The 13,377-nt window shown below is 36.4% G+C and overlaps 3 protein-coding genes across 3 annotated transcripts; 1 reads left to right on the top strand and 2 right to left on the bottom strand.

Annotated features, from left to right (window-relative positions):
* Positions 1–74: 74 nt before the first annotated feature.
* On the bottom strand, positions 75–5,877 carry rab1ab (RAB1A, member RAS oncogene family b). Its single transcript, XM_043255422.1, has 6 exons — positions 5,704–5,877; positions 3,076–3,148; positions 2,783–2,878; positions 2,169–2,264; positions 1,946–2,077; positions 75–1,318 (listed from the first exon to the last, which is right to left on the bottom strand). Exons 1-6 carry the CDS (start codon positions 5,715–5,717, stop codon positions 1,121–1,123), a joined length of 609 nt encoding a protein of 202 aa, XP_043111357.1. The 5' UTR covers positions 5,718–5,877; the 3' UTR covers positions 75–1,120.
* A 312-nt stretch (positions 5,878–6,189) lies between these two features.
* On the bottom strand, positions 6,190–9,022 carry zgc:153169 (uncharacterized protein LOC767799 homolog). The gene is made up of 10 exons (XM_043254704.1): positions 8,821–9,022; positions 8,345–8,483; positions 8,019–8,175; positions 7,826–7,874; positions 7,596–7,634; positions 7,339–7,427; positions 7,181–7,196; positions 6,950–7,017; positions 6,610–6,714; positions 6,190–6,429 (listed from the first exon to the last, which is right to left on the bottom strand). The coding sequence occupies exons 1-10, from the start codon at positions 8,927–8,929 to the stop codon at positions 6,331–6,333; spliced, it is 870 nt and encodes a 289-aa protein (XP_043110639.1). The 5' UTR covers positions 8,930–9,022; the 3' UTR covers positions 6,190–6,330.
* Positions 9,023–9,729: 707 nt separating this feature from the next.
* Positions 9,730–13,337, top strand: LOC122356963 (TATA box binding protein). Its single transcript, XM_043256100.1, has 8 exons — positions 9,730–9,863; positions 10,432–10,561; positions 11,035–11,366; positions 11,556–11,643; positions 11,833–11,924; positions 12,034–12,201; positions 12,397–12,491; positions 12,590–13,337. The coding sequence occupies exons 2-8, from the start codon at positions 10,508–10,510 to the stop codon at positions 12,667–12,669; spliced, it is 909 nt and encodes a 302-aa protein (XP_043112035.1). The 5' UTR covers positions 9,730–9,863; positions 10,432–10,507; the 3' UTR covers positions 12,670–13,337.
* Positions 13,338–13,377: the final 40 nt, after the last annotated feature.

Genomic DNA, 13,377 nt, shown 5'->3' with positions numbered 1-13,377 from the left:
CCATCTAAAACGGCACAAAATGATAAACTAGACATAAATGGTTTCTGAGTTAATTAAAAAAAAAAAATAATAAATTTATTCATTTGCCTTTATTATGAAAAAGAGAACATAGTGTTTGAGTCACATATGCAATAGTGAGATTGTTGCTTTCGATGTATTCCGCAGGTAAATGGCCAATATCAAGATTGTATATTAATGGAACAATATATTTGCATATAAATGTTGAATAAATAAAACAAAGGGTTTCTACATGTCCCACCAAGAATCGCAGACATACTGATTGTACAGTATGGTCGTACAATATTTATTTATATTTTTATTAACTTGTTACACATCGCGCAACAAAACTACAAGAGTCTGCAGCCACAACTTAAATGCAAAAGGTAAAACTACTTGAATCATGTAAGTAACTCTACAGAGCTGTCAATTCAGATCTTACATATATATACATAGTGTATATGTACATATATTTAACTAAACAGATGTAGGACTGTGAACCGACGCCGCCCGGTTGATCTCAACAGACTGGCAAAACCATCCGTGGGGACAGAAACCTACACATGCAAATATAAACAGTAAAATAATCAACAAGTAAGAATAAAGTAAGAAAAGAAAAGGACAGAAAAACAAAAAGTCATTGAGTTTTGATCACAGACCAGTCCTGCAGTAGGAATGCAGTGAGATAAATACACACATTATTCTTAGAAACCTGCACACAGAGGATTTAAAATCGTTGAATGAAAATGAAATCCATCCTTTTTTTTTGGGGTGGGATTGGTTAAAAGCAGCCCCTGACAGACGGCAGGGGTGAAGGGGACTGACCGTTACCAAATCTCAGACCTCTCATCAGTTTTAGTTTGTGAAAAGCAAGGAAAGGGAGGGGGGGCAGCAGATTTTTGAATGTTTTTGGTAGTGCGGCTACATACAGTACAACTTGGGTAACTTAAATTGTTGCCTGTTTCACGCTCTCTTTTATTCTTTCTATTCTCCATATTCACTCTTTGCTCCATAACAAATGATCTATTCCCCTTTCTTTCTCCTATTGTGTGGACTCTTGCTCCAAGATCCAGGGGCCGTTGTGTGGGGGTTGGGGGGTGGTCGGGTCGGGGTCGAGGGGGCCTCAGCAGCAGCCTCCAGAAGCAGGCTTCACCGGAGTGCTCTGGATCTTCACGTTAGACTTCTCAGCTCCTCCAGCTGTGGCTCCGGGGCCCATTCTCTTCTTGATCTCCGCAGCCATGGTCATGAAGGCCTGCTCCACATTGGTGGCATTCTTAGCGCTAGTTTCCAAGAAAGGAATGCCAAGGGAATCGGCAAATTCCTAGAAAGAAACCAAGTCATTCTTTCCTTTAGAACGCAGGAAAAGTGAACAATTTCAAATCTCACATACATTTGCTCAAAAACATAGTGAGCTGCCTATACATGCAAAAAAAAACTTAAAAGCGGTGTTGTCACCACAAATAAAACTCTTAAAAATAGTTTTCACTGTAATAAAAAACCTGAGAGGTTGCTTTAGCTAAAATTAGTAAATTTGAGAAAGAAAAAAAAACCCTAAATAAAAGTAATTTAAAATAAAATGCACATAGACATAGAAATAATACTAAAATAGCTTTGCTCTTGACAAGGCCTTTCAATAGAACAGAGAAGGCAATCCCAGCATGCCCTGTGAGCTCTAAAATGCCAAAGTGAAAGTCAAAAATCTAATTCATTCAGCGGTGAATTGTAGAAGTTAAAGTGTAACATTTTTACTAAAAGCATGCATTCTGTGTTTTTGTTAATTACAGAATTAGAGCGTCATCATGATAGATCTACTGAAATAAAGAGTCTCATGCACTTTGCCATTGTCCTGTATAATAATTAAAATCAGTCAGAAAGCAAAGCAGCTCACTAGGTTTTCAAACAAACCATAATAATATTGGAATAAGTGAAGTAAACACAGCAATATTACCTTTGCCGTTGTGTAGTCCACCACTTTTTTTGTTGTTAAGTCACACTTGTTGCCAACCAATAACTTGTTAACATTTTCACTGGCATAGCGGTCAATCTCCTGTAGCCACTGTTTAACATTATTGAAGGACTCCTGAGGGCATTAAAAAAAAAGTTACAATATATAAACCAATACAGTGGAGCAGAGATATTTTCACTATTTGACAAGGTTTGGATGAGCTCACCTGATCTGTAACATCATAGACTACTATAATGCCATGTGCTCCTCTGTAGTAACTGGATGTGATTGTGCGAAACCTCTCCTGTCCTGCTGTATCCCACTGTAAAGAAGGAGGAATAATATGACACCCGAATCGAATGCAAAAAGAGGCTCAGAAAAATACTATTTTTATACTACTTCAATAGTAGGGCTGAGTACTGACACAGATTCCACAAATAAACTCGACTCTCTTAAATAATGCTGTATGCTAGGCCTATATAGGGAACCTCTAAATAGTACAAATAAAGCATAAAATTAACAACACTTTTGTGATAAAATTGACAATTTGAAAGCAGAGACGTAGTTTCTTATCAGAAGTTACAACTTTTTGTGATTATTCGAGTATTTAATGGTTATGACCACACATCAATTTATGAATTATCAAAATTAAAATTAAGAACTCAATATCGTTAACATAATACTGACAAAATTTACATCAAAATATCAAGTAAAGTCTTCATGATGAGCACTGATAACTGATGTCTGAGGTCTGTGTTCACTTTTCAAATCTCATGCTTGTATATTTTATTCATTCAATCTTATACACAAACATTCATTACAGGCCAGAGAGGAACTCACGATTTGAAGTTTGATGGTCTTTCCGTCTAATTCTATAGTTCGTATTTTAAAGTCCACACCGATAGTGCTAATGTAGCTTTCTGTGTATGTGTCATCCTGAAAGAAGCAAAACAGCAGGTGAACTAGATGTTTCATGTTCTTTGAAGTAGCATAAATTCCATTTAAATGTGATATAAATCTTCCAGTATGCAAATTTGTTTTGCACACAAATAAAGACAGCTAATTATTTAACCTCTGAAAAAAAATGTATGTCTCTGAGAGGGCAAATGCAGAAAAACATATAGCCTACTTACTGCAAATCTGAGAAGAAGGCAAGACTTTCCAACACCAGAGTCACCAATCAAGAGCAGCTTGAATAAATAGTCACTGTATGAAGAGAAACAGTAAAAAGTCAATATTTGTCCACCAATTTCTGACACACTGTTGTGTGAAAGACACCTCACTGTACAAAACTTTGGAATTGGCAATAGTTTGGAAAGAAGTCTCACTGAGGCTGCATTTATTTGATAAAAAAAAATACAGTAAAAAGTAATGCGAAATAATACAACAAATTAAATGTTTGTTTAAAAATGATTAAAACGTGATTCGTGAAAAGACATGAATTTTGAGCAGGTAATACTTTAGTCTTCAGCGTTCATATTAAAATTATGTCTTCTGATTTTGTGAACAAACATTTCTAGTTATAAACAATGTTCAAAACAGTTGCACAGCTTTTATATTTATATCTATTACGTCTTTACTGCCACTTTATATCAATTTAATCCATCCTTTTAAAATAAAAGTACTAATTTCTCTAAAAAAAATATACCCGTTACATTGATGCACACAGTTGGCCCTACATCTCAATGAACCCAACTGTTGTTTCTTATACGGTATATTACACATTTATTTTCTAGATGTACATTAGGAATGAGGTCATTAAAATCTCCCTGCAACTTGAGAAACAGGTGAGACCCTTGCTTTCCAGCAATTTTCTGATGTAACTTAGTGTAAAACAGTGCAAATCAGTCATTGGTGCACTTTTCCATGCAGAAAATAAAAAGTTTGTTTAACAGAAACAATGTGCTTGAGCACATCTGAGGTCGGGAAACTTGAGTAAGCTGATTAAGCATTCCAGAGAGAGGGAATTTTTGCCTGCTGTGCTAAATCCTCTGTCCCTATTCAACATGCCCTAGTAAGAAAAGTCCACAGGAAGGAAATTTAGTGAATCGGCCTGGTCAAGACTAGCTCATCAACTCAGCAGTACGGTCTGTTTTTATCTCCATCCTGATCCCTAAACTGAATTCAAGTCATGCTCTCCTTGTTAGGCTGACTGCAACAAACGCTCCTGTGTAGAGACCTGCTGCACACACACAAAAAAAAAACTGAATGTGAAGACCCTCTGTTTATACACCAGTTTCTGATTTCTTTCAAACAGAATAAGTAAGTGTAGTATAAGCATCTTCATCTACGCATGTCTTGTTGTAGATCTTCATGGATGTTAAAAACTCTTTAAAAAAAGAAGAAAAAAAAACAATTATCGCTATTCATGTTATTCATTCATTTATTGCTTTCAGGAAGCCCCAAATGCATGCGCATATGCATTGAATCTTTGATACATATCATGTGCAGAACCGAAAGAGAAACTGCTAATGAGTGTTAATAGCCCCCCAACTATGGGAAAACCCCAAAAAAACTTGTTCTTATTACCCTTATTCTGACCATGTAAAATAAAAGTAACAGCTGATTCGAAGGCCATTAAGTAACCGAGTTGTTTAACAGTCAGGCTAGTGATAGTTGTAATGAAGCATGTAGCTTGTCATTTGGCATGTGACCTACACATGACTACCACACAATAGAGGAAGGGATGGGCTCTTCAGTTCCTTGAGACATACCTGACATCTGCACATTCAGACATTTAAACAGGAGAGTAGAAACCTCACAATTCAGTGCCAATGAACACAGGAAACACGGCAACAATTACCTTTTAAGATTACGTAAATACATACTGATAAAGAAATAAAGACAGCACAAATCCAACTGGTGCTGTGGAAAGTGACTATTATGCATGCAATCTTGTTAATGTTTTTTTCTAAAACGAAGACAGGAAAAAAACCTGACTTTAACTTATACATTTAAGTTTAGTGTCCTAGTATACAGTAACTATACACCTGTGATTAAAAATTTAGTGTTAAACAACAAGGCACGTGACTATATTTCTGTGTGCGGCAAACCCGTGTGATAAAACGTATGAATAAAAGATCGCAAATTACTACTTTCAACTTTAAAAAGTGTTTTAGGACATAAACGGACGGGAATGACTGAACACTCGCTAGTAATTAGAAAGACCACTTCCCTGATACGGACATCCTTTTTTGAAGTAGCTACACAAACGAGCAACCTTCTTTTAAATTAAAGGCTCAGCGGCAGCTTACTAAACCATGCTAACGATACTTATTCAGTTATTTATCTACTTCACCAGCTCGTCAAGCTGTTTAAGAAGTAAGCGAAAATCGATCTGAAGATGTTAGCTTACATCAGCCAGCTTTTATATTACATTTCTGATAAAGCCTGGCAGATAACACATGTTTTAATAGATTGAGATGAAAATATTACGTGTTAAAAGTGTGGTATGACAAACTAATGAGCTCTATTTGTCACAAATGTAACGCGGATGGATATTAAAACCAGCTGAGCTCCGCTATACAACAACAACCGCTTTTAACACTTATTTAAAGAAAGCGGTATTAAAAATGCTGGACATTAAAATCACGGTGCTTTCCGACTTTGACTAAGTGAAATAGACAAAATATAGTGATATTAGTTGTTGGTCAGATTAAATGCACAGTTAGTCATCATTGCTTCTGCCTGTCAAAAGTAGCTACAGGTAAATTATGAGCTCAGTAACGACAAACAAGCCGTGTAATAACTCAACCACTTACTATTCGGGATTCATCGTGGACTGGACACTGTAAAAACCGTTTGTCTTCTAACGAAACAACTCCGCGGCTTGAAGGTAAACTAGAAACAATAACCTTTCCCCCGATTAAAAAGTAACTAGCTGGCTAGCTACTGCCGCAAAGGCTAGTCGGTTGAAACCCAAAATGGCTGACTCTTCAACCAGGAAATAGGAACTCCTTAAACAGATTGCGTAGGCAATGTCATCATCATGACCTGTGCGGATGTTGTAGTTTTATTCAAAGATAATCTGGCGTGTCCGAACGAAAAATGTCCGTAGAAAGAACTACAACGCCCACATCTGTTTATTAAACGTCCACAATGAGTTCATAGTGAATTGAATCGTTCACGCTCAGTATTGCAGCAATCCTGCCCCCTATCATGAGGGGTAAAATATTACGTCATTTGTGAAACGTGGCATTGGCTGAGTGTTAGTCACTGATCAATACGTGTCAAAAAGAAGACCGTGAGCCACCAGATTAATTTTTATTGATTGTGAGAAAAAATGAACAGAGTGTTTTTCATACAAAGAACTGAAAGGTCAACACAAATGTTAAAAAGTAATGACGTTTTATGACCGACCACATACTTAATGAGTGGAAATTAAACATTTATGGATTTCTGTTAATGACTAGCTCCTCCACTGAACTCAACCCTTGGCTCCAGAATGTGTAGGGAAATTCAACTGAAGATGCAGCTCCGACCTCTCCCTGAGAAAAGACCGTAGTTCAGTTAGGCTGACAGAAACTTGAATCAGCTGCAATTAAGAATGCAAGGTGCTAAAATTACATTTTATATTTGAAAATATAGATTTGTAGGTTTAAACAGCATGTTTATTAAGGAAATTAGGAAATGTTTATTATATTGAGGTCAGGAAATACAGTGGTTACCTTAATATTCAGTGAAATAAGCCCAATTTCAAAGCATTTATCACCACCTATTCTCCTCTGTATATCGGCAAGCACAGTGTGACATGCTTCATTAGGAGATGAGCCCTTGATAGTACACAAAAGACGAGAGAAATGTGAGCCAGGTCTAATTTACTACAGCACAAACGTTTTTCTAATGATTTATTAAGATTTTCATTGGCCTTCACTTCACGCCACCTCTAATACAAATCACATTTAGATACATTTGGGCATTATTCTATATATTAGTACTGAAATAAATAATACACAGCTGAATATTTATCAAAGGTGATCATTTATATGAAATCAGTGTATTGCATACTTGTTTCATCAGCTGCACAACATGAAAGCTTGGGCAGTAGCACATGATTTTGTCTCCATCACCTGTAGCTGTGGGTAGAAGGAATATATACAGTAGGTATATTCTCCAAATGTAAAGTGTGAAGTCTCCAAAGGAAATATATAATGCATATTTAATAGCACAGTGTGATATTTACTGAGAAGCAATGTATTTGTACAAGAACAAGCTCAGATGCAATGTAAAATAAATAACCTGCTGCTGCACCCACCTGAAAATACAGAGAACAAGGTTGTAAAGAAACTTGTTATACTTGTACAAATCAATTAACAATTAAAAAATAATAGGCTATGCGTTAAATGATAAAAGCCCTGCAAAGCGTATTAAGCGACCTATAAAGCTGTGCAACGTACTGTATGGTCTGCGTATAGACCACAGCCTGGAAGTGGAGAATCTCCCACCCGCCCTGGTGATTTGAAGGGAGCTCCTGATGTGGAAACTCCTGCATAATATGTGTACATTTAGGGACATACAAATGTTTGTCATAAAATAACATTTGAATTTGTATGTAAATACTTGGCAAGTGTCAAATCTGTATTATTGGAACAATGTATTTTTAGGAATAAAATTAATTTCAGAGAATAGGATATGTAAACATTTTCAACCCTACCTACTGTTATGTTACCACTTCGATCAAGAGCTATAAGACCTGAGAAAGTAAACAAGGTTAAGCCATCACAATGTGCATAATCAGAAACTTGTGTGCTAAATGATCCTGTTATATTTTATTATAAATTTGCAACCACCTCAACCTGGCTGATTCATCTTAACCTAAAAATGGGTTTGGCGCAGATGTGATTTAATCATCGAGAAAGCTTTCGCATTATATTAATCTCTTACCTATTGTATCATGTCCACCTCTAATAGGTTTATGTTTTTCAAGGTATTCCTTTTGGGATATATTAAAAACACAGAAAAATGCCATTAAACTAGCACATATTTGTTCTTTGTATGGACTGAAATAAAAATGTGGAAGAAGCATGAACTGCAAGTGTAACACACCATATGTATATGTGTGTGTGTGAATGAATACCCGGTAAGCAGCAGCTGAATGGTCGGAAAGCATATTGGCATTGGGTTCAGATGTAAAACCCGATTCCCGAGCAAATGCTTCTGCTCCATCTCCAACAAGCAAGCTGTGAGGACTCTTCTCCATTACTTTGCGAGCTACACGACACGGCTGTGCAATTCTAGCAATGAAAACACAGGCATACTAGATAGTTCAGGGCCAGGTGGCATTGAAATAAACCTTTTTCCCCTCAAACAGTGCGTGACAAACGAAAGCATTGTACCCTGGAGGCATTTTGTGATATTTAAGAAATTCCACTGGATAAGACAATCGAGACTCTTTTCTTTTACCCTTGAAGTGCAGCCACTGCCCCAAATCGTCCTGGCACACCTTCCATTATTGCAGCATCACATTCAACCACTCCCTTGAAATTTGGATATCCTCCTCTGCCAACAATGTGCTGTCCCGTGTCTATATCATCTTCCACCTCTTACGATTAATCAGAAAAAACATACATGCATTTTTGTTGTTTCTAAAAGAAATTTAGCATAATATAGAAAACTATTTACTATGTATGACACACTTAATAAATACATCTCAGCACTTTCAGTAAACCTCTTAATTAAACAAAGTTTGCTTACTTTAACAAATATAGTCTTGGGATTACTGTTAAAAAAAGTTTAGTAATAGTTTTAAGCCACTTAAAAACAGTGCACATCCGTGCACATCCATTTATGAAAAGTACCTTTATTTTTAACTACCTTTATATAATAACATTTAACGTGGTTGGTTGATGAACAGTACAAACAGATCTGTTTATATGTACCTGCCATTGCTGTTTCTACAACATCTGTAGCATTTTGTCCAGCTAGCAGCATACACCTCATTCTCTCCACTGCAGGACGAGAGAAAGACCATGTCCCCACAGCTGCCATTTGACATTAGTGCATTAGAAACACGTATTTATGTATGGGAAGCTTTAATCTCCTTCTTTTCCAAAGGTTAAAGTGTAAGACCGAAGACTGTCAAAACACAATTTCAAAATAAAAGTCGGGGCGTTCACTGAAAGTGATACGATTTTATATACAAAATAAACATAATACAGAATTTTTGTTATAATACTTTGGAAGTTGTATATGCATAAATGTGGTCTGGCTTAAATATCATGCACGATTAAACAATATTACAATGTTCTGAATACGCGTGTAAGCAAAAGGAAAAGAGCAAAAATGTTATGTTATTCATAAACATTTTGGCAGCAGCTTTCCCCCAAACATTTAAGCTACAACTTTTACACAGTTTTTCACACTTTCCTAATTGTAACTTTTTTTTCAATATTTATTTATTTGCTTAATTTATTTAAAATAATGCAAACAAGTGTTTTGTTTATTATTGATTATTGTATTATTTTTATTGTTGATCCCAATATATTCAATAAAATTTAAATACAACAAATAGAAAACAATTTCAAATGCTAAGGGAAGATATAAGCAATTTCATAGGAATAAATGTTTAAATGCTATAAAACATTTTTTCCATAAGAAAATGTACATTTATGGATATGAAATTTGGCCATAGAAATTACACAATTAATTAAAAAACGCGTGAGTCTGTTAAAAGAACATCTTTCCACTGTAAAGTTATTTTTTCGTCAACTTTGTCAGTAATAAAATCAAGTACATTTTGTCAAAAAAGGACCCATAAGGGCAGTGCAAATGCAAACGTGTGCTGTGAACCCATAATGCACCGGAAGCGCATTATTAAGGTCGGCGGAAGTTGTTGTGAAATCTCATGTTTTGCGCGCTCCCTGCGCTTCTGGAAGTATTCTGCACGAACTGATTGCCAGTCTGGGGGATTCTGTAATTAACGGTTTGTTTTGGTGTTTTTCATATACAACCCATTACACTGTTTCGGCAGAGAGAGCTGTTATATATATTTATATAGCACGAACTGTTTGAGTTTGTAACGAATAGATTAGCTCCACAAACTAGCCACGTTAGCCACGCTGGGATTCATTCTGCGCCTCAGGCTTTGCTGATAAAGTGTCAGATCTGGGGTCACTTTCTGTTGAATGTGAATTGATGGGTTAAACGACGTTGTTTATGTGATATAACATTGATTTGAATTTCCGTAGAGCCACACTGAAGTGCCAACAACACAATTTCATTCTAACGTTACCTTACTTTTGCTATGAAACGTTACATTACTGACATGTTTTATATGATATATGAATTAATTTTAAATGTACATTCCCTGAGTAATGACACTGTGCAGTTTTCGTTTTTCAACTGAACTATTTATTCAGTTATGTTCCTCATTTTTTAAGATAACGTTACACGGTTGTATTTGTTTACAACGCACAGAAGACCGAGTTCTACACTGTTGTGTGAGAATATGGTTTGTTAGATTTAGTTTTTTGTGTTCTGTTTCACCACAGGCCTTCTGGAGCTATTGGAGTCTATAGGCTACTCCTGAAATCACCGTTTAGTTGTTTTGCTTCATAAACCGTCAACATGGAGCAGAACAACAGCCTACCTCCTTTCCCTCAAGGGCTGGCATCTCCGCAGGCAAGCATGAATACACTGGAATACGCAACACCGCTTTTAAAGTCTGCACAAATTTTAAAATATTAGGCATTATAATTTTGTTAAGAATTTAATTAGGGGCATTACACCAGGGGTTTTCAAACGGGAACCCAAATATTAATTTTGTTGTGCAATGCAGAAAATTAAATGACATCTTAATAGTTTTTTTGCATAAAGCACAGCATTTATCCTATGAAAAGTCCATTGTTGTTGTTTTTATATATATATAAATATATATTTTTTATTTTTGGAAAATATTTGACTTTTTACGTATGCTGGATTATTGCATTAGTACAGCATCGAACCATTATGTTTATTATAAATTTGAATTTAAATTAAATTAAATCTGTGCAAAAGACATAGTATATTCGTGCCTTTACATATAGATATTTTAATCAAAACTCTTTCAGTGCATCTGCACACAAAATGAACTGTCCCCTCGTATCTATTCAAAGGGAGCCATGACGCCTGCCCTGAACATTTTCAGTCCCATGATGCCGTACGGCACGGGTCTTACGCCGCAGCCCGTGCAAAACACCAACAGCTTGTCCCTCCTGGAGGAGCAGCAGCGGCAGCAACAGCAGCAGCAACAACAGGCAGCCTCACAACAGCAGGGTGGGATGGTGGGAGGTTCAGGCCAGACACCGCAGCTCTACCACTCGCAGGTCTCCACCACAACAGCACTGCCAGGCAACACGCCACTTTATACCACACCTCTCACCCCTATGACGCCCATCACTCCCGCCACACCGGCATCAGAGAGCTCTGGCATCGTCCCACAGTTACAGTGAGTTCTTTAGAGTTCAACATATCCCGGTCCTTTCAAAAACACTGTTGATTGACCTCTCAGATAATTAGAAATGTTTTGAGCACATCTGAGATGTCATTGGTGCACTTTGTGCTTTATCTACAGTCTACAATTTCTATGTATTATGTACAAAAAAAAAAAAAAAAGTATATTCCATTTTTATTTAAGGAATATTGTATCTACTGTAAACTTGGGCTGCAAACTTGACTTGAAGACGATAGCACTTCGAGCCAGAAATGCTGAATATAATCCAAAGGTAAGACTAGTTTTAATAGATTAATAGAAGCATAAACTGCTTTTTTTTTGTTTTTTTTTTACCTTTTGCAAAGATTACGGATGAAGTAGATATTTTCTGAACAATAACATTTTATATTTAATGTCTTTTTTGTTTTGGCGAAAACATCCATTTTGATTTAACACGCACATCCATCTATAAAACTTTCAGCGTTTTGCTGCCGTCATCATGAGAATACGAGAACCCAGAACAACAGCGCTCATCTTCAGCTCTGGGAAGATGGTGTGCACAGGAGCGAAAAGGTACGGATGCCATCTGCGGACTTGCTGTCATTTTCTTCCTCTCACACAAACTTGTAGAACAAACAGCAGTGTTTGAGTTTGCCTTTTTTGTGTGCACTCACTTCTGCAGTGAGGAACAGTCCCGATTGGCAGCCAGAAAATATGCCAGAGTGGTGCAGAAGTTGGGTTTTCCTGCCAAATTCTTAGACTTCAAAATTCAGAACATGGTTGGCAGCTGCGACGTCAAGTTTCCCATCCGATTAGAAGGCCTGGTGCTTACACACCAGCAGTTTAGCAGGTTTGTCTTATTTCATTCATTTACTTATTGTTTATATAGCATATCACAAACTAAATTGAATATTTTGGTGTGACAACTTTGTTCTGAATACCTTTTTTTTTTTTTTTTTTTTTACTGTTATACTAATGTATTTGCGACCCCTGATCTTTTGTTCACGTGTGAGCTAATAATACGCCGCTGATGCTTTTTCCCCAGCTATGAACCAGAGTTATTTCCGGGATTAATCTACAGAATGATCAAACCCAGAATCGTCCTTTTAATATTTGTTTCAGGAAAAGTTGTACTTACAGGTGAGGTTATTGTATTTTAAATGGTAAAGCAGTACCATGCAGTTCTGGTATGATGCTGCTGTTATACTGAAGTTACATAAAAATCTTTTTATTTCCAGGTGCAAAGGTTAGAGGAGAAATTTACGAAGCATTCGAGAACATATACCCTATCCTGAAAGGATTCAGGAAGACTACGTAATCTTGTTCTGTTATCGCCGGTATATTTACATCCTGAGCCCACTGGTATGTCTGGGGTGACCGACTCAGTTTTATTTACTTTTGTAAGCCTGTAAATATGAAGGACACATTTTCTTCACTCAGAAAGTGAACCGATTTGAGGGTTAAAGTTTTAACTTTTTTTTTTCCACCTACCACTTGGTTTTCAAAATACTGTTTTAACTATGTCCGGACATTTTAATGTTTTGAATTCTTTTATGGTTTTAAAATTGTTAATTTCATACTTTTTACACATTCCCTTTATTAGCAGATTTTATGTATTATTGTTGCATTACTGATTGTCAGTGAGAAGAATTGGTCCGTAGCAAGCAATGGCGATGTTGATCAGCGCAAGGGAACCGTTTTGTTTGGAGGAGTGCATTTTGATTGTTTTTCAACAAAGCTTTGCAAACAAGTTTGTGGATCAATTTTTTTTTTTTTGTTGAAGTTGTCATGTGGATTTGGCCTTTAAGTTCCAGTTTTCAAATAAGAATGGTTGATGGATCTAATGATTTAATTGCCATGTCATTGTTCGATGACTGTAGATCCCCTGATAGCCCCATGTAAAGCACTGACATCTTAATTTAATACTTTTTGCTATGTAACTAATTTACTTTGCTACATTGCAAATAAATATGTTTGGCAACTTCAGTCTATCACTGCATTGTAAAGTATTACCGTCATGTATTTT

This window comes from Puntigrus tetrazona, chromosome 13, assembly GCF_018831695.1.
Source record: "Puntigrus tetrazona isolate hp1 chromosome 13, ASM1883169v1, whole genome shotgun sequence".
In the NCBI taxonomy this organism is placed as follows: domain Eukaryota; kingdom Metazoa; phylum Chordata; class Actinopteri; order Cypriniformes; family Cyprinidae; genus Puntigrus; species Puntigrus tetrazona.
Note: the sequence above shows the minus strand (reverse complement) of the source record. Positions and strands in the feature narration are given on the sequence as shown.